This window comes from Hippopotamus amphibius, chromosome 17, assembly GCF_030028045.1.
Source record: "Hippopotamus amphibius kiboko isolate mHipAmp2 chromosome 17, mHipAmp2.hap2, whole genome shotgun sequence".
Classification (NCBI taxonomy): Eukaryota; Metazoa; Chordata; class Mammalia; order Artiodactyla; family Hippopotamidae; genus Hippopotamus; species Hippopotamus amphibius.
This window is the reverse complement of record NC_080202.1, coordinates 42,831,791-42,859,191: the sequence shown is the minus strand read 5'-3', so window position 1 is coordinate 42,859,191 and position 27,401 is coordinate 42,831,791. Positions and strand designations below refer to the sequence as shown.

The following is a 27,401-nucleotide window of genomic DNA, read 5'->3' as shown; positions in this document are numbered from 1 at the left end:
GATATCAGACTAAGGGGGCAACTCCTTAAGGGTTGTCATAATCCCTATTTTTAGATTGACTGTTATGTCTTTTATTACTAACTCAGAAGTCATGTATGACTTGTCTATTCAAGCTGAACTAATGATAGGACCACAAACTGTCATGAAAAATTACTTTGAATGTGTGTTTCCAAAATCACTTATGTATCTAAACTGATTTTTTTCTACAAATCGACAAAGAAAATAGTAACAGAAGAAAGGGCAAAGGACAGACAATTCAGAGATGAAATACAAATGTTCAGTAAATCATAGAAAGATATTTAAACTCACAAGCAATCAGAAAAATTCAAATTCAGATGGGACCCTTTATATTCACCCATCCGATCAGCAGAAAAAAAACAGAAAGAAAGGGGAAAATATCAGTGATGGAAGGGTGTGGGGAAATGAATGTCATCACAGCATGCTGACTGGAGTTTAAGGTGGCACAACTTTTTTGAGGGCAATGAAAATTTTATAACTACATAGTCTTCCCCCCAGCAACCCGACTTCCAGATAACAATTCTACAGAAATATTTGACCAGGTTCACAAAGAAGCATGTACAAGGACGGTCACTGCAGTGATGCAGTAACAAGAAAACTGGACATAATCAAAACATCCTTCAAGAGGGGCATTATTAAACTGTGATACATTCACACTACAGAATACCATGCAGGAGTTTAAATGAATGGGGTAACCATCTATTTACCGGGAAGGAAAGAAATCTACCAAGGTGAGCCAAAAATTATTTGCACTTTGGCTGCAGAAATTCTATAGCCAGAGAATGGATAATTGTTGACTCACCCTCCTAAGACATAGCATGAAGTGGAAAAATCAAGTTGCAGGAGATTATGATTTATGTAAAAAATGATAAAATCATGTGGCAAACCTGTTGTTACCTTAAATATGCATTTACTCAAATATATGGAAGAGTCTGCAAGGATATATACTAAACTCAAAGTAGCATGGGTGGGGGATTAGGGCACAAGGAAGGTTTTCACTATATCTGTTATTTCACTTTTCCATATTGAGTATAAAATCATGTATTACTTGTATAATGGAAACGAAGTTTAAATTGGCTCTTACTGATTTTAAAGAGGGCCTGCCACATTTAATTTTTAAAATAAACACAGAATTCCAGTCAGTAGGTTGCTTTGGGATATGGAGGGGGAAATACCTTTTCTCACAGCTATTGACCTCAAAATTCTGGACCAAGAAGGATCTTACAATGCAGTTAGCTCTTTGTATTCATATCTGGACAGAATATACTCACAGTGTCTCAGTCCAACGGTATGCCTTCCACACATTTTCATCAATGTAAGACATAGAGTTTCCTTGGAAATTTCTGTGAAGAAACACAGTTCACATCCTTGAATTGGCATGAAAAGAATGAGGAGAATAAGTAAAAGAATCATGGCCACCTTGTGGGGAATATTCAAGTGCAGAAGAGACCAGTTTTCTCATTCCCACAGCTTCTCAGCTGCCCAGTGTGCACAATTAATAAAGACATAACGTGAGGCCACTGGCACAAACAACACGGCCTCTCCTCAGAACCTGAACTTCCTCTCTGTCCAATTTCTTGGATACATAATGCCAGTTGCTTTGAATGTAAGTCTTTTTTTCCCCAAAATCACTTATGTGTCTAAAATGACTCCTACCAATCAATGAGAAAAATGGCAAACATTGCTCAATATCAGCAAATAAATATAAAGAAATCCTACGCCAGGCAATAGCAAAGATTTGCTTAGTGCCCTCAAACTCACTCCACGTGTTGGAAGGATAAGGGCAGTTAGAACTTAGAAGGACTAATATGAAAACATCTCTTAGACATACTGCATTTGGAAAAGCACAAAGCACTGAGCAAGGAGTAAAAGTATCACCTCATCAGGGGAACAAACGCAAAGGAAAGAGGTTGGAAGGAAGGACACCATCAAAATAGTAACAGGAGTTACCTTATTGGTGGTGGGAAGATGGGGTACAATTTGCACATCTCATCCTATATACTTCTGTGACTTTTTTTTTTTAAATGAGAATGTACCTGAGAATTAGACATGTTCAAGAGAAGCTGTTAAAATGTCGGAGGTTCAGTTTCAACCACTCATTCAGTGGATGGCTTTGAATCTTTACCTTTAGCTTTGTCCTCTTCCCTCAGCAACAGTGAAACTATTCAGTTTATATGCACATTCTTCAGGGGGCTCACAAAGAAGTCAAAACAGATACCTCTCTGCCCATCGGCCTAAGGGACATTTCCACTCAAACAGAGCCTTCTGGGTGCTTTCTGCTCACCAGTAATAGATGCCTAAAACTGAACTCCTCTCCCTCACACTGACTCTCCTTTCCCCACTGCTGTATTTTCACTGTTACACCACCATCTTTCTGCCCATCAACACATGTGATTTTCCTCTTTCCTGTATACCCAATCCTCCAACTCCAGTCAGTTACTACATCTTGTCAGTTCTTCCTCTGTAGTGCTCTCAGAATTTTTTTTCCACTCCCATCTCAACCATTCTAATTCAGCCCCTTCTCACTTTACTCCTAGATTTTGCTAGAACATATTATTTGGTCTCCCTGAATCAAGCTTTCCCCTCTAGATTACTCTACATACGGAATCTAAAATCATCCTCTCATTCTAATCATTTGTCTCTCTGGCTTGAAAACTTTCAGTGGCCCCCCATATCTTAGAGCATAACTTTCAAACCCCCATTGCGGAGAGCCAACGTTTTTCATAATCAAATCTTTCACTGCCTCACCCGATTCTTTACAGCCAGACGGATCTACTGAATCCTGATCATCCCTGCACTCACACCTTTGCCTACACTGTACTCCCTGTTTTTTCTCTAAAAGATCATACCCAATCTTCACGTCCCAGCTAAAGTTTTAGCCTATCCATGCAGATTTCTGTGACCACCGTACCTCAGTGATTACAGGTTCTGGTGAATTACAGCCCCTATCTGTATCTCTTTTAATACTTTATTATATATTACCTCCCTTTAAGACATATCCCCTTTCTTCCCACTTGGCATTGTCATGTTCTGGAGACAATGCTGGACTTCTGTGGCTCCCACAGTACTTGGCCCTGGGGTGGGCACAAACTGGGTGCTATAAAAAGAAAGCTAGGGGACAAAGATGACTTCGAGATATAACGGAGAGAGTCAGTAAGAATAGCGAACACTAAAATACATGGAAGGAACTGATATAAGAGCTTCACCTGTATTAAAGCATCTAAATCTCACGACAATGCTATGAGATGATGACCGCCACAGTCCCCACTTTACAGATGAGGACATGGAGTCACAAAGCTAATCAACGACAGACCTGGGTTCAAACCCAGGCGGCCTGGCTCCGGAATCTCACTCTTAACCACTCTGTGGTATTACCACCAACGAGGTGGGGAGAGGCACATGTTGCTGTAAAGAGGATGCAGCAAAGATGGGAGAAGAGTCGATGTTAAGGAGTTAAATACTGGAGTAAAAAATGGAGAAGGAAAGGGCAATGATAAGTAGAAACCTGGAGAAGAGGGAACAATAGCAAGAAGGAGAATGAAGATAAGCAACATTGACAAACAAAAGGTAGAAACGGAAAGTCAGTCAACATGGGATGGGGAGATGAGGAAGACCCAACAAGACCTCGAAGAAAGGCTGCCATGTCAGGCAGGATGCAGAGAACAAATGAGGAAAGGGATTCTTACACGGTGGTGAAGATGCCCTTGTAGGTGTTGGGCTGTGGCTCAGGCACTCTGTGGAGCTTCTGCTTGGGGCTGAGACCCACGCAGGACAGCGTCTCATCTTTGCAGGTACAGAGCTCACACATGTTGATGTTCATGGTGGCATTCTGTTCTGCTTGCTTCTTTTTTGGGGTATAGTTTACACCAGGAAGACCTGTGGATACTGAATCCTGAGGTGAAAATAAAAGAACTGTCTCAGATGGACTTGGTTGCTGAGAAATGGTACCTCCCAGGTCCACAGGTGGAACTGTGACTTGAGTCAGATTTGGCTGTGCAAGTGCCACCTCAGTCGGCTGCAGGGCTGTAGAAGGTCCAGCCTCCATAGTAGGTTCTGGAGCTGTCGTCTGCTCTGGGTCCATATGATGAGCTGTGACGCTGGGTGATGTTGGCTGCTGCCCTTGATCCTTACTTGGAGTTGGAACTGTCACCTCCTGCTGGAATGGAGGTTGAACTGGTAGCTCTGGAGGTTGTCTTGCGGTCTCCTGCATGGTTGGAGAAAGTTCAGTCTCCACATAGGATCCTGCAGTAACGTTAAGTGCGGCAGGGCTGTAGAATATGCAGACTTCATAGCAGGCTCTGGACTTATGGTAAGCTCCAGGTCCAAAGGTTTCGCTGTGACCCTGGGTGATGTTGGAGGCTCAGCATGAGCCTGATCTGGTGCTGGAACCAGCACCTCGGGATGCGATGGAGACTGAGCTACAACTGCCTCTGGAGGCTGAGCTTGGGGCTGCCGCGTGGTTGGAGAAAGTTCAGCCTCCATACTGGATTCCGGAGTTAACGTAATTTCCAGCTCCAAAGGTTGAACTGTGACCTCAGTCAAGGTTGGATGTGGAAGCTGAACCTGCTCTGGACTTGCAACTGTCACTTCGGGGGATGCTGCTGGAACTGCACTCTGCTGCAGGACTGTGGAACGTTCAGCCTCTGTGGTAGGCTGGACTGGCAATGGTTCCACCTCTGTAGGGCGCTCTGATGCCTGAGCCTGAAGCTCCTGTTGTGTGGCAGAAGGTACCACCTCCTTAGGGGGCTCAGGAGATATATCTGAGCCCCCCTGGGGAACCGGAGACTCAGCTGGGGCCTCCTGCTGCACTGCAGGATGTTCCACCTCTTCAGTGGGCTCTACAGTTAAGAGAATCCAAGGGTTTAACTGTGCTATCAGGCAACACTGGATGTTGAGCTTCACCTGGACTTAGAGGTGAGCCTGTCACTTCATTAGGTAGTGAAGGTGGAGCTGCAACATCTGTAGGGGCCTCTGGAGGTTGAGCTGGGGGCTCCTGCTGGACTGGAGAAGGTTCAACACTTTCAGAGGCGGTTGGATGCGGATCTGAAACCTCTTGCTGCACTGACAAAGGTTTCACCTGCTCAGGGGACACTGTGAACTGGGTTGAGGCTTCTTGTTGGGATGGAGAACTTTCAACCTCATTAGTGAATGCTGGAGTTAAGGCAAGTGCAAGATCCACAGGTTTAACAGTGACAGTGGGCCGCTGCAGAGGCTGAGCTTGATCCTGACCTAGAGGAGAAACCGTTGTTACATGATGCTGTGGAGAGAGAACTACAATCACATTAGAGAGCTCCGGAGTCTGAGCTGCGGTCTCCTTTGGTATTGAAGGTTTATTCTGTGTAAAACTTCTACAGATTGGGCTGGCAAAGGTTCAACCTCCTCAGGTGGCTGTGGAGGCAGCGTGCGGGCCTCGTGCTGGGCTGTAGGAAATTCTGCACTGCTAAGGGGCACTGAGGGCTGAGCTGAAGGCTTGTGCTGAGTTGGAGAAGGTCCCACCTCTGGAGTGGGTTCTGCTGTTATGCTAAGCTCCACATCTGCAGGTTTGATGGTGATATTGGATACGTTTGAATGCGGAACCTGATGGTGACTTGGAGGTGAAACGGTCATTTCATAAGGCTCTGAAGGCTGAGCTGGCTGTACCTGTTGAGTTGGAGAAGGTTCCACCTCCCCTGCAGACGGTTCTGGAGGCTGAGCTTGTTGCTCCTGCAGCGTTGCAAAAGGTTCTGTCTCTGCTGGAAACGGAGCTGAGGCTTCCTCCTGAGTTGGAGAAGTTTCAGCTTCTCCAACAGACTCTGCAGGCTGAGCTGGGGTCTCATGCTGGGTTGGAAAGGGTTCAGCTTCCTCACTAAGCTCAGAAGGCTTAGTTGTTTGCCCCTGTTTACTTGGAAAAGGCTCAGCTTCTGCAAGAGGCTCTAGAGGCTGACCTGGGCTTTCCTGCTGGGTTGCAGAAGATTCCTCAGGAGGCTCAGGAGGTAGAGCCAGTGCCTCCTGCTGAGCTGTAGGAAACTCAGCTTCCGTAGTGGGCTCTGGAGTGATGGTCAGTTCCAAATCCAGAGGTTTAAGTGTGACACTGGGAACGTTTGAATGAGCGTGATGCTGAATGCCAGCTAGGGATGCTACCTCATCACTCACTGGACTTTCAAGTACATACTCGGTAGGGTACCCTGGAGCTTGAGTCGGGGCCTCTTGATGGAGTAGGGAAGGTTGAAACTCCTGAGGGAGCTCTAGAGACTGAGATGGAGGCTCCTGCTGCAGTGGAGGTGGTTCTACCTCTTCAGTGGGCTCTGCAGTTTCATCCTGGACCTCTGCCTGGGGTGAAAAAGATTCAGCCTCCTCAGGGGTCTCTGGATGACGAAGTTGGGCCTCTTGCTGGGATGCAGAAATTTCAGCCTCCTCAGGGGGCTGCAGAGGTTGCTCCGAGTTCCCCCAGAAAATCCCTAGGCAGGCTCTCCTCAGGGTAAATGGTATCCATACCGGAAGCTACATAATCATCCTGCAACTGCTGTTCTAGACCCTGAGTTTCATTTTCTAACTGGCCTGTACGTCCAACAACAACTTTAGCAAGCTGTCGATGCTGAACTAGATCCTTCTTCAGGTTTGGGGCTGAAACAATAAACTTCGTTGGTTTTGAGCTCTTGAACAAGTATTGCAAATGATTGGTGACCTTCAGCCTGATCTAGACCTATGGTTTTAGTCTTACTTTTGTGCCAAAAAGGCAGAACCAAGCCCTGATTCTGTTCCCAGTCCAGCACTGGAACCGCTGCTGGGAGCTTTTGCTGCTGGGTTAGCTTGTCATTCACATCCTGATGTGGAACAGCAAACTAATCTGGCCCTGTGGGCAGCTCTCCAGCTGAATCCGTGTCTGGGTGTGGAACCAAAGTCTCAGTCAATTCCTGACGAGGCAGCACCAACATCTGCTCTGGAGAGGAGGACAAGTCATTAAAGCCCCCCGACTCTGTGCGGGGTGTAATCGCATAGGGCGATTTGGGTGGGAGGTGTGAGGAATGTGAAGACCAAGGCTCTGTTAGCCCCGGGGGGTCGGGGGTCCACTGAACAAGGTCGAGGGTCCACTCCAGAGGCTGAGCTGCCTGGGCCAGAAGCCACAATGGTTGCCCCGTGAAGACAAGCCATGGGAACCAGAGGCGCATTGGGGACATGCTATGCGGAGGCTCCCGGGCACAGCGACCCAGGCCAGTGGGGCACGGGCGCTGCACCCTGAGCAGAAGCGAAAGCATTATGAGAGTCCCGAGACACAAAGGCGCCCCTCTCCCGTCTCACGACCCACCCTTTATTTATGACACCCTTAGTTCCACCACCTTCCTTAGGTTCCAGCAGAGATCCAATCTGAGCAACCAGAGGAAGCCTTTTTCCCAGAGTCACCAGGGTGCAAACCATCCTTCCTCTAGCAAAGGCAACAATTCCTTCCCGCTGGGCCATCTCCCCAACCCCCCTCACCGGCCCTGCACCATGAGGCAAGATTTGGGCAGCCCAGGGGTGGGGGGAGGGGTTGGGAAGGATGTGGAGCTTCTCAAGGAAGCCACAGGGCCTGGCATGCTGGGAAATTCAAAAGTGCTAGTCCAGTTCTGGCAATTTGAACGCTTCCTCCTCAAAGCTCCAGTCTGAGAGACATTCTTCCTCCCCTTGGCCACATCGCTGACAAGAAGAGTAGCTGACCTGCAAAATGAGCACCAGTTAGGGTGGTGGGAGGGCAACATATCTTACAGTTAGTGACTCTGAAATGTTGCCATTTCCTCGAAACTCTCAGTACCTATGTCGGATTATTAATTCACCACTCTATTATTATCGGTTACCCCTGAATCAGTGAACTTCCTCTACTGCCCCCTCCTCCACCCTCCTTAACGCCGCCTGGGGGAGCTCATGCCTTTCCTGTGTCTAAAGGACACTCAGTTTTATCACCCTTACAGAAGGGCACTTTGCAGGCTAGACAAGAGGGAGATCTGGAAGCTATGCAAATGGCATTTCCAGTAAGGATTCATGAAAGGGTGGCACCTGGAGTGGATCCTAACAATCCCAATGGAATTTATGAGGCAGTACAGGAGCCAATCCCTTGCAAATTGTTGAAAGAATTAAAGCACGCAGTACAGAATTATGGAGTAAATTCCCCATTCACCATAGGTATCATACACGGAGTAGCCGAAGGCTCTCGTTTAATTCCAGCCGATTGGGCAACGTTGGCTCGTGCAGTGTTAGCCCCAGGAGAATTTTTACAATTCAAAACCTGGTGGTGTGATCGTGCTGAAACTATGGCAAACCAGAACCAAGCAAGGCAGATTCCTATCTCCTTGGATCAACGCATAGGTAGTGGGAATTGGGGCAGAGTTCAAGATCAGATTCTGATGGAAGATCAGGCCATAGAACGGGTGAGACATTGTTGCCTAAGAGCCTGGGAGAAAATAGAAGCTAAAGGGCAAGCTCCTGTCTCTTTTCAAAAGATCATGCAGGGGGCGAGAGAGCCCTATACTGAATTTATTGCCAGATTACAAGAGGCTATCAAGAGACAGATGCTGCCCGAGCAGCACAGCAAAGCTGCCATGGGGTGGAGGGCTGGCGGGGACCGGAGGAGCCAGGGTGCCACAGCCCTTCTTACCTCTCCGGCCTCCTCTCACCACATCCCTACCTTCGTCCTCGCTCCCCTCAAAGTTCTCCCTGTTCTTTGCACGCATGGGGCCTTCGTTCACGGCCCGTGCACATCACTCCTTCTGTCTGGAACACTCTTTCCTGTGTCTCCTCACTTTCCCACGCGTTCTTCAGGCCTCACCCTGGATGTCAGTTCCTCCAGGGAGCCTTCCCCCCTCTGCCCTCCTCCAATCTGGGTTAGACCCCCCGCCCCGCTGTACTCCCAGGGCGTCCTTCTCTCTCCTCCGGCCCTCGCCCCTCGTGGTAGCGGCGGCCTTACTCACCTGCGTGCCTTCCAGAGGGCGGGACCCAGGTCCACCTCGCTCAGCGCTGCGGCCCACGCCCCTGGCCCAGTGATGGGCTCTGAGCGTGTTCTCAATAAATATTTGTCAAACGAATGAATGGACAGATATGTGCACAAATAAAAGCCACTCCTAAACACAAAGGGAAGGCCTTCTCCACCCAGCCCTGGCATTTCTCCTGAGAACCTGCTGGCGCATGGACCCCATGTGTGTCTCTGTGTGTGTGTGTATCTGTGTGTGTGCGTGTGTCCACGCCCAGGGTGCTCACCTCTTGCTCAGCTCCTTCAGGGCTCCGCTTCGGCACAGCCCCAGGTCATCTCCCAGGAGCTTCCGCTGCTCCCGGCTCCTCCCGATGAGATGCATCCGCTCTACGTGCTCATACAGGGACGCGTTCACCAGCTGCAGGTTGATGAGGGGCTGGGCCCGGATCTGCGTCAGGAACGTCAGGGCCTGCCTGCAGACCTGCGGACACCAGCGGGCAGCGAGGGTGAGACAGGAGGGCCGTTTGGTGAGCACCCGACAGCCTGGCACTGTGGTACCGACTCACTCGCTCACCCCTCCATCCACCTGCCGAGGGAAGCGGTACCGTCTTCATTTTACAGATGAGGAAACGGAGGTTCGGAGAGAGGAAGTGACTTGGCCAAGGTCCACAGCTCATACAAGCCATGGTTTGGACCCAGTTCATCTGACGTCCAAACCCACTCTCCCCCCTTGGCACCAGCTCCTGCCCCTCCCGACCGACCGACCGACCGTACTGGGATGGAGGAGGGGCTGCTCCAGTCAACACGCCTCTCCCCCTGGGCCTCACAGATCCTCCCCACTATTTCCTGTCCCCCCCGCCCCCGTGTTCCTGCCGAAAGGAAACAGGCACTACCCCAGGCTCAGGAACCAGGTGACGGGTCTGAGTCAGGCTCCAACCACAGGAAGCCACGGATCAGACACAGTTTAACTAGAGGTTTCCTGAGCTCCCTCCACCCCTGCCAGCAGCACCACCAGGGCCCCCCAAGTCTCCACGTGGAGCTCAGTGATCAATCTGGGCCTCTCCCACGTGATAGGACTTTGAAGGTTCTACCCTCAGCCCTGACCCTGATGCCAAAGCCAACTACTGAGCACCTACTGTTTACCAGACACTGGGCTAAGGACTTCGACCACATCCTTTCTTCATCCTCACAACAACTCAGAAAGGAAGGTGTCATCATTCCCATTTTACAGATGAGGAAACTGAGACTCAGAGAAGCTAAAGTGGCTTATCCGAGCCACCAGAAGAAAGCAGAGGCCAGGTCTAAACTGAGGTGTTGTCTCTGCGCACCTGGCTGCCTCACTTGCTAAAGAGAAGCCCCTCTCCCCTGCAGTTTCCTCCTTGCCGTGATAAGGATGGAGGAGCTGAGATGTTCTCCGCTGTCAACCGCCCTGCAGTGCTTAGGAGTCGGGCTTTGGCTCCCACCTCCACCCCTTCCCAGCTGTATGACCTGATGAAACTTACTTAACCTCTCTGTGACTCAGTTTCCTCATCTGTAAAATGGGGGAAATAAAAGCACCTAACTCATGGGGTTATTTTGAGTTTAGATTAAAAGGAAATCCATGTAAGTGTATCCTCAGTAAATGGGAGCTGCCATCAGAATCTGTGGGTGCCTATGTGGCCCCGGTGTCTGTCCCTTGGCCCAAGGGGATGCAACAGGGCCCTCGGAAGACTGTTAGGCCGGGGGCTGCTCCACCAGAACCTCTCACTTGCCCCAGCAGCTGACAACTCCATCTTTCCCCATTTCCCAGAGCCCTGAGGAACCAGCCCCCAGCCAACGCGCAGCCCACTGACAAAGGCCCGGTGGCTCGTGACTCAGTCAAACTGCTGTTCCCCAGCCCTTCCCACGACTCAGCCCCAGGCTTTGGGTGAGGCTCAGATGAACTGACACACAGGAAGGCGGGCGCTGAGAACTGCCAAGTGCGGCAGAGAGGCATGGGCTTGGCCTTCGAGCTCCCCAGGGACTGTTCCTCCCCATGCAGGAGACAGACAAAGAGAGAAGCCCCAGGCCTGGGCTGACCTTCTGCCAAGTGCCAGCCAGGCCTCGCAGGAGTGGGTCAGCCAGAGTGGTAACAGTGGACAAAGGGCCCCTAACCTGCCAGCCAGCCACTTCCTCGTTTGAATTTTGCTGGCTTCCCCAGGTCTGGCATCTTTGAGAGAGCTGGATATTTCCTGACTTCAGGCATGCTGAGGGGAATGGTATAATCTTCTAGTTGGAAAAAGGAAGCGGCACAAAATTACAGCAGTGAATAAGGAGACGGCTCAACAGACGCACCCGGAAGTTGTAAACAGTGAGGGTGTTTTATGGCCGGAGGGCTCTTTGCATTTGTGGTCATCTTGAGGTTTCATTTTCTCCGTGTAGTTAGTTAAATAGCTAACACTGAGGGCAGGGCTGGGGATGAGGGAACCAATAAAAAAGCCAAAGTGAAGCTAATGTCTCTGGGGGTTCCCATCCCCGGGGGCGGTGGGGGGGAGGGCGGGGTGGTGCAGGCTCTGAGAATCTCGTTCCCTGGACTCTGATGGGGACACGTGCGGACACCTCCACGTGGAGAGACAGCACTGCCGGAGGCCTGGGTCTCAGGAGAAGCAAACAGCGTCTTCCTGGTGCTCTGTCTTGCTGTAGCAGAAATCTGTGCCTTTGGGAGAAAGCCAAGTTTGTGCCCCTTGAGGCAGACTCTGACCAAGTGAATTAGGGGCAGAAGGGGAGGCCTCAGGATAGAGAAAAGGCACCATCTAAGTGACTGGTGGGTACTGTCTCCTTTAGTCCTCACACAGCCCGGGGAAAGACACTGTTGTTAATTTCCTTTACAGATGAGGAAACTGAAGTTCAACAGTTTGCTCATGGTAACACAGCTATGTAAGGGGGTAAGCTCAAGTTGAAGAGGAGGAAAATCTGAAAGACTGCAGAATACATCTGAGGCAGAAGCATTTGGTGAACTTAAAAAAGTGCCCAAGATGTAATACGAACTGAACAGAGCATGTTATAAAGCAGTATGAGTCCAGTATGATCCCAAACTTTACAAAAAAGTACATGCAGGAGTTTGTATTCTTGGGGGTGGGAAGAAAGGCTAAACAACTGAATAAAGATGATTTTGAACAGTGAAAAGAAAAAAAAGTAGATGCCTATGTAAAAAAGCAAAAAAAATGCACAGAAAAGGCTGACTGCTCCCAGCAGAAGTGCAGCCAGCTGGCCAGTCCACCCATCCATCTGCCCATCCATCCAGACATCCAGCCACCAACCCACCCATTCACCCATGTATGCATCTACCCAACTAACCCATCCATCCATCCATCCATCCATCCACCCACCCCACCATCCACCCATCCATCCGTCGATACTCATCCACCTACCCACCCACCCATCCACCTGCTCATCCACCCACTCATCCTTCCATCCGCATCTATCCACCTATCTACCCATCCACCCATGCATGCACCTACCCACCTAACCCATCCACCCATCCATCTATATAATCTATCCCATCATTTTTATCTACATATCTAGTTGCTGGTACTTTAAATAGTTTTATCTGTATCCATGGGGGGCTGCAGTGAACCATCCTTAGATTGCCACCTGAGGACCAAGGCAGGCACTGAAAGAACTCTGCCTAGGGGCTGGAGACCAGCACCCAATTACTTTCCTGGTCAGCTCCCCCACATCATGGGGCCTGAACTAGTGACCCGGGCTTCCCTAGAGCCAAACTCCCCCACACATATGAACAGAAGCCACAAAGAGGAGCAAGCCCTCCTCTGTCACTCAGAGGCCCCGGGAGGCCACAGAAGGCTGGGCTCGAGGCTTACCGGGCACTTGGAGAGGTCCCAGTTGTGGATGACCCTGGCTGGGATCACTGAGGCATCGTCTTGATGGCAGATGTCACAGTAATAGAGGCCAGAGAAGGCACAGAGCTTGGGTCGTACAAATGAGAAGCCGATCTGCCGGGAGCAGCCTGGGGAGAAGAACAGTGGGGGGGTGAGCAGCGGTGGGGCCAGAGTCAGCTTCTGAGCAACACAGAAACTGCCAAGGCAGAAAGGGCCCACTATCGACGGAAAGAATCAATAGAAAGTTTAAAAAGGAAGAGTACGAAGGAATTCCCTGGTGGCGCAGTGGTTAAGAATCCTCCAGCCAATGCAGGGGACTCGGGTTCGACCCCTGGTCCGGGAAGATCCCACAGGCAGTGGAGCAACTAAGCCCATGTGCCACAACTACTGAGCCCGTGCACCACAACTACTGAGCCCATGTGTCCCAACTACTGAGCCTGCGTGCTGCAACTACTGAAGCCCGCACGCCTGGAGCCTGTGCTCCACAAGAGAAGCCACCACAATGAGAAGCCCACGCGCTGCAATGAAGAGGAGCCCCTACTCTCTGCAGCTAGAGAAAGCCCGTGCCCAGCAACAAAGACCCAACGCAGCCAGAAATAAATAAAGAAATAATGAAATACATCTTTAAAAAAAAAAGGAGTACAAAGATAAAAACAACCACCATTCATATTCCCACCACTCGGAATCAACCCTACTGACTAATCTTTATGGCAAAACACCGTAAGAATTATCATCAGCATTTCACAGCTGAAGAAACGGATACACAGTGAGGTTTGGAAACCTGCCCAGTCGCGCACCGATTGAGTGGCACAGCTGGAGCCAGATTTGGGTTGGGGTGGTGTAGAGCCCACATTCTCTTTTCCCTTGCTGCCTCTGCTCAATGTTCCCACTGTTTGCACACCAATGCCAGCCTCCTCTGGGTCCACCCCTCCACGGGGGCCCAGAAACGGAAGCCACAGAGTCAGGGTCTCGGCAAGCAGGGCAAAGGCTGGGCACATGGGGCTGGCCGCGGGGAGTGGGTGGGGAAGCCAGCCAGAGGCAGGGCCGTCTGGACATGGCCTGGTGCCAGCCTGAAGCCAGACCTGCCTGACGCCTCGAGACAGCGGTTCAGGGCCAGCTTCAGACCCTCTGCTGGGGGCCCCTCCACAGCAGGGCAGGGGGAGGGTGGGGGCACGGGCGTGGGGTGTGCCCAGGGCAACACCAAGCCCTGCCTCAAATCCCCAGCACGGGCCCTGCCTCCTACAGTACCAGGGAAGGGTCCCCTCTGCCTCCTGGGGACTAGAAAGGCTGGCTCTTTGATGTACCAGCTGTCTCATCCTGACCATCACCAAATTTTTGCAAGGTTCCAATTCAGCTACTACTTGTTATCACGAAGTTTAAAAGAGGTTTTGAAAGTGCCCCGTAGACTATGAAATACAAGCCAGATGTCAGAGATTGGTGTCTGCCTGGTCAACAAGCTGTGCCCACAGGCAGAAAGGAGGCCTGAGCTTTCCAGTTTCAGTGTGGCTGGCAGGCTGGCGGGTGGCAAACAGAGCCGCCTGCCAGCATCCATATCCCCAGCGGGGGAGCCCTCCTGCCAGCCCCGGGGGCCTGGCCTCCTCCCTGAGCCTGGCACCCATGGGGTTGATGGGCAAAATGTCAGCGTTAGCGGCTGGCAGGTGGGGGACGAGGGGTGAGCAGGGGCTTGAAAATATCTTCTGCAGGAAGCTCTGCTCTGCTTAGCTTCTCCATCCTCAGGGGGCATCGACCGCAGACCACTTCCTTCCAGATGCCTGAAGCAGGCTTTCCCCTCTAGTCCCACAGGCTCCTCCCCGACAGGACAGCTCCTAGACCGCCTGCAGCCACCCGTCTCCCTGCGGCACGCTCTGCAGCAAGGCCGCCTCCTCCTCCCGGAGGGCCCAGGGTGATGGAAACAGGTGTCTGGGTTGGCGAGGAGAGCTAGGAAGGGAATGTGAGCAGCGGAATGTCATGCAGCCTTGAAAGCAAGGGAGTGGAGAGGCCCTGTGGGGGCCCGGCTAAGAGAACAGGTTCTGGGACCATCAAGTCCTCTTCCGGCTCTGCCATCATGCGCTGTGTGAACCTGGGACAGGTACTTACCAGCCCTGGGACTCAGTTTCCTCAGCCATAAATAGAGACAAACCCCTACAGGGCTGTCATGAGGATTAAAGCAGACAGTCCAACGAAAGCATCTGGCCCAGGGCCCAGCACAGGATTGGACGATGCTAACCACAGAGCAGATGCGCTGACCTAGAAGAATATGTATAATATACCCCCCTAAGGAGGAAAAGCCCAAGTTGCGGAACAAGAGGTATAGCTGTGCCGACTAAAACAGCGGCAATGCGCCACAAGTGCTCATTTACATTTCAATATATTTACATTAAAGGAAACTAAAGATCCAGTTCCTCTCACGCTAGGAAGTCACATTTTAAGTACTTGGTAGGCACATGTGGCTTGCGGCGATCGTCCTGGACAGCACAGATCTAGAACATTCTCATTACCACAGAGTTTTGGTGGACAGCTCTGAGTAGTACGAGCCCATTTTTGTAATTAAAAACAAATTGTGGGGGCTTCCCTGGTGGCACAGTGGTTAAGAATCCGCCGGCCAATGCAGGGGACACGGGTTCAAGCCCTGGTCTGGGAAGATCCCGCATGCGGTGGAGCAACTAAGCCTGAGCACCACAACTACCAAGCCTACGCTCTAGAGCCTGCAAGCCACACCTACTGAGCCCACGTGCTGCAACTACTGAAGCCCGTGCGCCTAGAGCCCGTGCTCCACAACAAGAGAAGCCACCACAGTGAGGAGCCCGTGCACCACAATGAAGAGCAGCCCCTGCTCGCCGCAAGTAGAGAAAGCCCATGCGCAGTAACCAAGACCCAATGCAGCTGATAAATAAAAATAAAATAAATTTATAAAAAAATAATTTAAAAAGTAAAAATAAAAACAGATCTTGTACACTCACAAAAGCATGCCAAAATATTTGGAAGGGTACCATGCCCCTGCTCCAAAAGGATATAATCTGATCATCAAACAGCCTCAGTTGCTGCAACTTCCCCTGGGGCAGGATGGGGCACTGGTGGGGACCAGGAAGGGGTGCAGAGCCTAGAGCAGGAACCCCACTGCGGGCAGAGCGAGGCTGGCAGGGAGGCTGGGGGCGGCGGGACAGAGAGTTGGCACCTGCACAGAAGCAGCCCTGGGAGTCGAGGCCTTTCTCCGTGGGGATGGCCACCAGATACTGCAGCAGGTAGCCATTCTCCCACGTAGTGAACCTCAGCACCTCCTGACAGTTTTCATCCAGACTCCCGCCGAGCGTCACTGCCTCCTCGGCCGTCTCCAGGTAGGACGCCAGGACCCTGTGCACCAGGTCCCTCCACAGGGCAGCCTCCTCGGCATTCCCGGCCTGCAGCTTCAGGACGGCGTTGGCTGTGATGATTTTGAAGAAGGATGGGCCCCTGAGGCTTGTGTCCGGCAGGATGTCTCAGATGGTCTCGACTCCATGGCTGTCACTTAACATCGTCTCGTTGTTTCTCATGCAGAAGCACCTCAGAGACTCCAAGGACAGGGAGAAGATATAGGGCATCCAGGTGCGGTCCGTGTACAGGTACAGAAGGGATTCTTTAATAGCATCGGGCTCGGGAACTTGGGAAGAGGACCAGTCCAACTGCAGGCCCTGGGGGGTTTCAGGCTCTGAGAGCAGGTCCGAATGGGAGGGGTGGCCACCCTGGGGGGCCTCTGGGGGGTCCTCGGGTTGGTCCGGGTACTGGATGGTCACCCACTCCTCTTCCTGCTGGGGCCGGCACTTCTGCAGCGCCTCCCGCACCCGGTCCAGCCAGTCCTCGGCTTCATCCCGGCACGAGGCACGCAGGGTCAGCTTCTTGCCCGAGAAGACCAGCTCGAAGCGGCCGTCGCTGTGGGCCGGCCCCACAGATTTGCAGCGCAGCGGCGAGCAGTTCTCCACGCAGGTGCCCTCCTCGCCGCTCAGGCAGAGGCGCAGCTCCAGCGGGGAGAGCTCGCAGAAGAGCTCTTTCCAGATGCCCATGGCCCCCTGCCGCTCCACCGTGCCCAGCTTCAGGAGCCCCCGGAATGGGTTGGACAGCCCTGGAGGCAGAAAGAGGTGCTCTAGATGACGGGCCTGACCCTTCAACAGCCTGGATAACCTCCGGGGCCAGAGTCCTGTCCCGGGTGTGGATGAGACCACTAGGAGAACACGCGCCCGCCACTGGTTGGATGGGAGCGTTTTTTGAGAGCCTCCATCCCATCCTCATCCCAGCTGTTAACCTTGTTCCTGAATTTCACTGAGAGAATAAAAGCACTCAAACGATCACCTCTACATGCCCCTCACGGACCCCCCACTTCCAGCATCTGCACCCACACTCTGACTGCCCCCCGTGGCCGGGGAAGAGCTGGCTGTGCTTCTGTCTGAGGCCAACCCTCCCATGTGTGCTCAAGGACAAGGACGTCCTCCTGGAATCCTCCCTTGCCTGTGTCGCCCTTTTCTCCCTTCTCTACTGGCTCATTCCCACCAGCCCACCAACACGCTGTTATTTCTCCCAGCTTTAAAAATATCTCTTGACTCCACTCACATCTCTAATTACCACCCCGTGTCTCTGTTCCCTTTACAGAAACCCCCCTGAGGAGGTGTGGGAACTGTCTTTACTCCCCCTGCTCCCATTCCTTCTTGAACCTGCTCCAAGCAGCCTTCTGTCCCCTCATTCCACAGAAGCTGCCCTTGGGAAGGCTACCAGGACCTCCTTGCTGCCAAGTCCAAAGGCCAATCATTGGTCCCCATCTGCCCTGGCCCATCAGCATCCCTGGATACAGCTGAGACCCTTTCCTTGGTTCTTCTCTGCTGTCACTGGCCCCCCTCCTGTCTCCCAGGCTCCCCCTCCTCTCGCTGGCCTCTCAGTGCTGGAGGCCCTGGGCTCAGCCCTGGATTCTCTTCTCTACAGACACCAGCTTCCTAATTGAATTTCCCTGGTCTCGGAGCTTTATGCCAACGACTCCCTAGTTTTTATCTCCAGCCTGGGCCTCGCCCTTCAACTTTCGATTCCCATCTCCATCTGCTCCATGTATGTCTAATAGGCTTCTCAGAGTCGACATGTCCAAAAATGAATTCCTGATTCTCCCACTCCAAACCTGCTTCTCTCCGGATGTTCCTCCTCTCATTAAATGGCAAACTTCATCCTTCCAGCTGCTTGGACTAAAAATCTCACAGTTATCCTTGACTTTCTTTCACACCCCACATCTAAGCCATTAGCAAATCCTCTTGGCATGTCCAGAATCTTCCTCCACTTCTCACCGCCTCCAGCACTATCCACCACCATTCCTGGCCTGGCTTATGGCCGCGGTCTCCTAACTGGTCTCTTTAGCCCTTCAGCAAATGAGCCACGATGACTCCCCCTTTTAAAAGATTACATCTCTCCGCCCCAAACCCTGCAAGGCTGCCATCTCCCTCAGAGCAAAAGCCAATGTCCTTTCTGTGGCCCATGAGACCCTCCGTCACTCTGACCTCATCTCTAACCACTCCCTCCCCATCTCCTCTGCTCCAGCTACTCAGGTCTCTGTCGTTTCCTGCACATGTCAAGTGTGTTCCTGTCGCAGGGCCTTTACACGTATTCTCCCTGCTTGAAGCACAAAGATCACCTCGTGCCTTCCTCCCTCCCTCCACTTCTCCTCAAATATCACCATATTTGTGAGGGCTTCCTTGGCCATCCTTCATGAAATAGTACCCTGCCCACCTCCCTGATTTACTACTCCCCACAGAAATTATTATCACTTGTCCACACTGCACGTTTACTTGTTTATATGCGTATTTCCTGCCTCTTACACTAGAATATACTTCCCATGAAGATAAGGACTTCGCCTTGTTTCCTGCAGTGTCCCCAGCACCGAAAACAGTGCCTGGCTCATCACAGATCTCAATAAGCATCTGTGGAGTGAGTGAGTGAGTGCCTATGTACCACACACAGCCCAATGCTTCCTGCTCCCTGCGGTCCAAAGGACACACACTTCTCTCTCCCAGCCTGGACTAAGCTTAGAGATTTCAAATCACTGTGTAGGGTCTTCCTACTCTTCGGGGCATGATGATGTAGGGGCATAAAACACACCTTCTCTGCCATGGCTGCAGTCAGCACATGGGCTGAAAGAAAAACCTAAAAGGAGGCAGCATGGAGACCAGGGCTCTGCCCAGACTCCCCGAGCCAGGGCCCCAGCAACCTGGCCAGAGTTCTCTGCTGGGTCATTGCAAATGGAAAATGAGGAGAGAAAGAGACTGATTCTACGGCACACTTTGTTTGTTTGTTTCTGAGGGTTACAGAAAAATTAGGTTATGGTTATTTAATGCTGTCTGGAATTTCACAGGGTGCGGAGATCAACCTGGCCTCATTGTAAACTGCACACAAAGGACACTGAACAAATAGCAGATCTGATAAACCCCACCAGAGCTGTTAAATAAACCATCTAAGAGAGAGTCCTTGGGAGGGAGCAGTTGAAACACCTGGGTCTTCAAGAGGCAGGGGGTGTGCCCTGGGCTACAGACGGACAGAATCAAGATGTCTGTACACTTATAAGGTTATCTTATGTATCTTATATATAATCTCATGTATAACCACAAGATTTATAGGAGAGTTTCAGGGAAGAGAGTTTCCATTTCAATATATGAAACAGCATTTGTGTACTCTGTAGGGAGTTTTGACCAGTACTTTATTAAGATTTTTATGAGAGGGACTTCCCTGGTGGTCCAGTGGGTACGACGCCACGCTCCCAATGCAGGGCGCCCAGGTCCCATCCCTCGTTGGGGAACTAGATCCTGCTTGCCTGCTGCAACTAAGAGTTCACATGCCGCAACTAAGAGTTCACGTGCTGCAACTAAGACCCAGCCCAGCCTAAATAAATAATTAGAAAAAAAATTTTTTTTTACGAGAAAATATACTACTTTTCCTAAAATGCTTTCCTGAATTACTCAGCAAGGGTGCTCCTTATTACATTTAGGGGATGAGGTTTTTCTTGGGAGAAGACACCGCCCAACTGGTAATGATAAAGAGGACTTCTGAACTGCTTTCTGAAAGGCACTGCCCACAGGTACTGTGGCACCCGGAAGCCCGCAGTCACCTACCCATCTGCCTGCGATGCACCACCCTGAAGTCATTATGCTCTGGTGCCGGGGTGGCCTCACCTCTCCTGCTTCCTGGGGAAGGCACGCAAGCTTTGTCCAAGGCCTCCAAGGAACAGCTTCTTCTTGGTCCTTGCGTGAGGAGACCAGGCCTTGACTCTGGAGTCCCTCTGGGAGAACCTACAGAGGCATCGGAAGGACTCTCCACGGGCTGTTCCCGGGGAGGCTGGTAGAAGTCATCTTCTGAGATCCAGTTTGTGTTTATCTATTGGGAAAGAAGTAAGGGCAGGTTGTTTTTAAAAACATCTTTATTGAGACATGATTCACATACCATAAAACCAACTCATTTAAAGTGTGTAATTCAATCGTTTCCGCATATTTACAGACCTGTATGACCACCACCACATGGTTTAGAACATTTTCATTGTTCCATAAGGAAACCTCGTACCCATCAGCAGTCACTCCCTGTTTCCCCTCAGCCGCCCCAGGTCTAGGCAACCAATAATCTACTTTCTGTTTCTACAGATTTGCCTATTTTGGACACGTATAAATGAAGGCTTATGTGGTCTTTTGAAATGGGCTACTTTCCCTTAGCATAATGTTTTCGAGGTTGTGGTAACTATCAGTACTTTGTTCCTTTTTATTGCCAAATGATATGCCAATGTGTGGATGTACTGCGGATGTACCGCCTTTTGTATACCCATTCATCAGTGGACACCCAAGCCCACATGCCACAACTAAGATGCCCGCATGCTGCAACTAAAAATCCTGTGTGCCACAATGAAGATCCCGCATGCTGCAACTAAGACCTGGCGCAGCCTAAGTAAATAAATAAATAACTATTTTTTTAAAATTAAGAACTTCTGTTCAACAAAAGATACCATTAAGAGATTTAAAAGGCCAGCATGGCCTGTAAGAATATATTTGCTATATGCATATATTTTTCTCCAATAAAAGACACATGTACAGTATACAAAGAGCCCCTAGCAAATCAACAAGGAAAACACATACCACTCAATTTACGAATGAGACAGTGACTTTAAAGGATGCTTCCAAAAAGCAAATGCAAAGGTATCAATATCATTAGTCATCAGAGAAATGCAAATGAAAACCACAGTGAGATAGCACTACACACCTACTAGAGTGGCCAAAATGTAAAAGATTGACAATACCATTGACAATGGTATTCTTCATCCCAGAAGAGCGATGGAAATGCTCATATACTGCTACTGTGAGTATAAGTCAGCACAAGCCCTTTGGCAGTATCTACTAGAGCTAAACGTGCGCCGACTCAGTGACCTAGCAATTCCATTCTTAGATGTACACCCAGAGAGGAGTACACAGGTTCACCGAAAGGCAAGTACAAGAATGCTCATAGCTGCTTTCTACATAACAGCCCAAACCGGAAAACAACCCAAATGTCTGTTTACAGGAGAATGGATAATTACGCTGTGATATCTTCTTACACTGGAATACTACAGAACAATGGAAAACAACAAACTAGAGCCTCAGGCTATCTCACAGACATAATGGTCAGTGAAAGAAGTAAAAGAGTACACACTCTATGATTCCATCTATATGAAGTTCAACAACAGGAAAAACTTTAAGGACTGGAAGTCAGATTAGTGGTTTCCTCTGGAGGGTGGCAGTGAGTGGGAGAAGGCACGAGGGAGCCTTCTGGTGGCTGGAGATGTTCTATATCTTGATCTGGATGGTGGTTACGGAGTGTATGTGATATACAATTACTCACTGAGGTATACACCGAGGACCTGGGTACTTTAAACACATCATTCCTCAAAAAAAATGTTAAAGGAGAAAGTGGGACAATTCAGTGGGGAAATAATAGTCTTTCCAACAAATGGTGCTCATCTGACTGTATAACCACATGCAAAAAAGGGAAGTTGGATCATAGATTTAAATGTAAGGGATGAAACTATAAACTTTTTAGAACACATGGGAGTAAATCTTCAAGACCTTAGGTTAGGAATGAGTACTTAGATTTGACACCAAAGGTACAAGCAACAACAGAAAAAACAGACTACCTCAAATTTTAAAACTTTTATGTTTCAAATGATGCCATCAAGAAAGTGAAAAGACAACCCACAGAATGGGAGAAAAATCGGCAAATCATTTCTCTAATAAGGGTCTAGTGTCCAGAATATATACAGAACTATAACTCAACTTTTTTTTTTTTTTTTTTTACCAAATGCCATGTAGTCCTTTATTCCTTTTTGTTTTTTCGGCTGTGCAGTGCAGTTTGTGGGATCTCAGTTCCCTGACCAAGGATCAAACCCGGGTCCCCTGCAGTGGAAGCGTGGAGTCTTAACAACTGCACCACCAGGGAAGTGCCATGGATTCATTTTGTGTAACGGTAGAAAACTGGGGGGAAAGCAAGTTTCTTTGCTGGGGGAGGGCCCACCGTCAGGTTGAAGATACCGTTAAAAAATCCAAGTGGAGAAGTCAAGTGGGCCATCGGAAGTGAGTGGGAACAAAGATCAGTGTGTTCCTGGAGCAGAAGAAGATTCTGCTGTGGCTGGAACACATTGGGCAAGAGGGGAGAGGTGGGCAGAGAGGTGGGCCAGGGCAGGTTAGGCCACAATGACGAGGTTGGTTTTCATCCAGTCTCTGACAGGAGGTTCTGACTCAGCCACTGACCGCTTGTGAAACCAGGGAAAAGTGATTGTCCATCTAATGAATGCTGGCTACGTGCCAGCCACTGTCACACCCTGTCTGCCCACCGGTCAGGAAGGTGGAGGTGGGGATGGGGGGAGTGGCCTTCTCACCCTTACTGCACCGAGGAAACGAGGTGTAGAGCGGGCAGTGACTAGCCCTGGGTCCACGCGGCTCCTGGGCCGTCCTCGGGCCTGGAACCGTCTGTGCACGGAGCTCTAACTCATCCTCTTCCTTTGCTGAGGTGGGGAGACTGAGGTCCCGTCTGACAGGGGCACGTCAAGGACATACAGGCAGCTCCGTCCCTGACTCAAAGTGGGGTAAACTGAGGCCAGAATCCGCGTGCCAGGCTCACACGGCAGAGGAGGGCGCCTGGGTCGGCCCCGGGAGCACGCTCCCCTGAGGCCGGAGGCCAGCTCACGTCCGGATCCCGCATCAACCTCCCACATCACGGCTGCTGCCCGGTTGGGGGAAGGGGTGAAACGCGACCCGTTGTCAAGAAGACGGACCCCGCAGGCCCTCACTGGCGTAGAACTCTGGTCCGGGCCCCTCCTCCTCGCCCCCTGGCCGCTGAGGTCCAGGGGCCCCATTTCCTGAGGGCCGGGAGCCCCCAGCCTCCTCCGGTTTCCACGGCAACGCCCCCATGGCTCCGCCTCCTCCCTCCACCTACAGGCTCCCTCCTGCCATACATCTGCGCATGCCCCTATAACTCAACTTATTAAATAACCCAATTTAAGAATGGGGAAATGTTTTGAATAGACATTTCTCCAAAGAAAATACACAAATGGCAATAAGCACACGAAAAGATGCTCAACGTTATTAGTCACCAGGGAAATGCAAATCAAAACCATAATGAGATACCTCTTGTCCCCCACTAGGATGGCTACAATAAAAACAAAAACAAAACAGACAGTAAGAACTGCTGGCAAGGATACAGAGGAATACGCTGCTGGCTGAAATATAAAACAAGGCAGCTGCTTTTGGAAAACAGTTTGGCAGTTCCTCAAAAGGTTAAATACAGAGTTAACCATATGATCCCAAAATTCTACTTCAAGGTATGCATCTGAAGAAGTTAAAACATATGTCCAAGCAAAAAATTACACATGAATGTTCACAGTAGCATTATTCGTAACAGTCAAAAAGCAGGAAAAATGCCAATGTTCATTCACTCATGAATGGATAAATAAATTGTGATACATCCATATACTCAGCAAAAAAAAAAAAGAATGAATGAAGTACTGATAGGGGCCACAACATGGATGAACCTTAAAAACATTTTGCTAATTGAAAGAAGCCTATCACAAATGTCACATATTATACGATTCCATTTATGTACAATGTCCAGAGCAGGCAAATCTATAGACAAAGTAGATTAGTGGTTGCTAGGGGTTGAGGGGGGTGAGGCAGGAGGGGAAAGGGACAGGAGTGGTTGCTAATGGGTGGGGAGTTTCTTTCATGGGAGATGAAAATGTTTTCAAATCAGACTGTGGTGATGGTTGCACAACTCTATGAACACATACTAAAAAAACCGAATTATACACTTTAATTAGGTGGATAGTATGCTATGTGAATCCACAATAAAGCTGTTAAGAGAGTGGGTGGGTGTGCCTCTTCTAGTCTGGCCCATCCTGAGTTATAGGATCTGGAAGGATAGACACGTGTGGATGGAGCTGAAAGAGCAAGACTACATCCCCAACACAAGCCCCAGACAGTAGCTGGGATGAACTCTGGGTTTTGCGTGTCCTGTGTGCACATGCACTCCAATTCCTACTTCTGCTTTTCGAGATCCACCAACAACTGTGAAATGGCACAAGAGCTTGCGTTCACAGCTTGACTACTGCTTCCCTGGGCCCACAGTTCCAGCCTCTACCCTCGGGGTCTCTCTCCAGGACAGTCCCAGGGCTGGCTTTCTTGGGTCATCAACACACTGGACTGGCTTATTCTAGAACAGCACTGTCCCACAGAAATACAATGCGGGCCTCACAGGTCATCTTAAATGTTCTAGTAGCCACATTAAAAAAAGTTTCAAAAACAGGTGATATTAATTTTAATAGTATATTTTTATTTAAAATACCTATTTAGGGACTTCTTTGGTGGTGCAGTGGATAAGTCTCTGTGCTCCCAATGCAGGGGGCCTGGACTCGATCCCTGGTCAGGGAACTAGATCCCACGTGCATACACAGCTAAGAGTTTGCATGCCACAAATAAGGAGCCCTGGAGTCGCAACTAAGGAGCCCACCTGCCGCAACTAAGACCTGGCGCAACCAAATAAATAAATATTTTTTGTAAAAAATAAATAAAATACATATTTAAAATGTTTTCATTTTAATGTGATCAATAAACAAATTATGAGTCAGTGGGAAGTTGTATAACAAAGGGAGTCCAACTCGAGGATGGAAGATACCTTAGAGGACTGGGGCGGGGAGGGTGGGGGGGACTCGAAGGGGGGGGAGTCAAGGAAGGGAGGGAATACGGGGATATGTGTGTAAAAACAGATGATTGAACCTGGTGTACCCCCCCCAAAAAAAATAAATAAATAAATAAATAAATAGAAAAAATAAATAAATAAACAAATTATGAATGAGACATTTTACATTCTGTTTTTCCTACTAAGTCTTCAAAATCCAGTGTTTATTTTACACAGCTTATCTCAATTTGGACGAGCCACGTTTTAAGTGCTCAAGAGCCACATGTGGCTAGTGGCTGCCCAAGTGGACGGTGCGGTTCGAAATCTGGTTCGTGTTGCAGAATGAGTATTTTCAAAGCCTGGTGTTTTAGGACAACGTTTATTTAATAATAACAAGTACTGAGGAGGAAACCAAAGCTCAGTGAGGTGAAGTGCCTCGCCCACGGGCGTAAGCTGGTAAGTGGCAGTGGTTAAGAGCAGAGACTCTGAGGTTGGGTGAGAATTATCTTCACCACAGGGTCGATGTGCAAATAACAGGGGTCGATGTGCAAATAAAAGGAGACACCCGTGGGAAGTGAGGGCGTAGAGCCTGGCTCACATCCACCACTCACACCCCAAGGAACATTAGCTCCCTCACCACGATGCTATTAATACCAAACGCTGCAGGGCGCGGGGCTCAGTGGGAGAAGGCAGGGACCACTCGGGGTCACTAGCTGGGGAAACCCTGCACTGGCTCTGAGACATTCACCAACACTCCGCCCCCACCACCACCATCCCCCGCCAAAACAACCCAGCTTGGACCACTCACCGGACTGGTGGGTGAGGGAACCACAAGGCTCAGCCGAGGTCTGTCATCCTCCAGGGGCTTCCGCTGGCCACTTCCTTGGCCAACTGCTCTGGTTGCCTCTCTCACAGGACTAGGAGGCTGCTGGCCTGAAGTGCTCCCCGAAAGGACAGCCTGGGCCATGCCCAGCTTCAGCCAGCCCCCAGGGCCAGGCGCCTGGGAAAGAGGCTCCCCCGTGTGGGCCCCATCTCGGGTCCCAGGGGATGCTTGGGCAGGGTGGGGCTCCGCAGGTACCTCAAAGGGCGGGGGTGTGCTGGTGTCCAGGCCGTGGAGGGTGAGTGAGGCCTGCAGCACGGGAACCTCCGTTTCTGGGCTCAGTCCCTCGGTGGGCACAGAGTTCACCTGGGCTTTGCTGAATTCCGACAACACCCTGGACGTTTTTAAACAAAGAAACCTGTGTGACAGGGTTGTCAGCTGGAGTGCCCAAGGCTAAGTGGAAAACTGCTGTTTTATGATTGAATAAAACAAAACAAAACAACCCCCACCCCCTTAATCATCACTGCGCTCCCAGCTCCCACGCACACACACGCCCACCAACGTGGCTCCCCAGCGGGGACTCGGGCAGGCTGGGTGGACAGGTGAGTTGTGCAGCCCAGGATCTCAGGTGACTAAGCTCACAAAGCAGAGGAAAGGACTCGAACGGATTGCCTTTTACCCTCTGAACAGGCTCGCCGGGCCTGGGGAGTCTGCGCAGCCAAACAAACCCGTCCCTGCCCCAAGCCGACCTCGGCAGCGCCTTGGTGAACGCATGTCTCAGAGCTGGGCTCCAAGACTCCGCTCCTTGGGACACAGGCTTGGGCGAAGGGAGGACCCGCTTTGTTCCCAGAACAGGATGTGTTCCTGACGGGACTGGCACTTCCTGCCCCTCAGTGGTGCGTCTGGGCCCAGGGAGCCAGTGTCACTGCCTTTGTACACACACACACACACACACACACACACACACACACTCTTACACACACACACAAACATACTTCTGGGTCTTCTGGAATGTGCACTGGCTAGTGGCTGCTCCTCCCTCCCTCTCCCGAGGCTTCCAAGTTGTGCTTCTGAATTAAACCTATCTGCTGCCTCCACCTCTGCTTATGAATCCAGTGAGGACGTCAGGGACAAATGCAGGTTCTGGTGGCAAGAAAGCTGTCTGGAGCCCAAGAGATCACACACATCTGCCCTAATGGCTTAGACGGGGTGTAGAAGACACACCAAACTCCCCTTAATGTGGTTGAATGGAAACAAGGATTTTAGAACTCAAGTTTTCATCTTCTAGGTGCTCTTATTTACACCATCATAACCTCAAACAACATTTTAAGACATTCTAGACAAGAAGAGGTGACCAACCCATGCATTTCTGGGCAACTGATTTTCAACACAGGTGCCGAGACATTTCAATGGGGAAAGAATAGTCTTTTCAACAGATGGTGCTGGGATCAGTGAATAGTTTCATGCAAAAGAATGAAGTTGGACTCCTATCTCACATCATAGAAAAAAATTAACCCCAAATGGATCAGAGACCTAAAGGTAAGAGCTAAAACTATAAAACTCTTAGAAGGAAACAGGTGTAAAGCTTCATGTCTTTGGA

General features: G+C 50.3%; 1 protein-coding gene across 1 annotated transcript in view; it reads right to left on the bottom strand.

Moving 5' to 3' along the window:
• Positions 1-26,658, bottom strand: part of LOC130839755 (putative pleckstrin homology domain-containing family M member 1P) — a 41,937-nt gene extending 15,279 nt beyond the window's left edge. The window contains 7 exon segments of the mRNA XM_057714130.1: positions 1,290-1,361; positions 9,226-9,419; positions 12,778-12,923; positions 15,971-16,891; positions 19,908-20,169; positions 25,790-26,195; positions 26,481-26,658. Of these exon segments, the coding sequence (XP_057570113.1) occupies positions 1,290-1,361; positions 9,226-9,419; positions 12,778-12,923; positions 15,971-16,891; positions 19,908-20,169; positions 25,790-26,195; positions 26,481-26,575 (2,096 nt within the window). The 5' untranslated portion in view covers positions 26,576-26,658.
• Between the last annotated feature and the right edge of the window lie 743 nt (positions 26,659-27,401).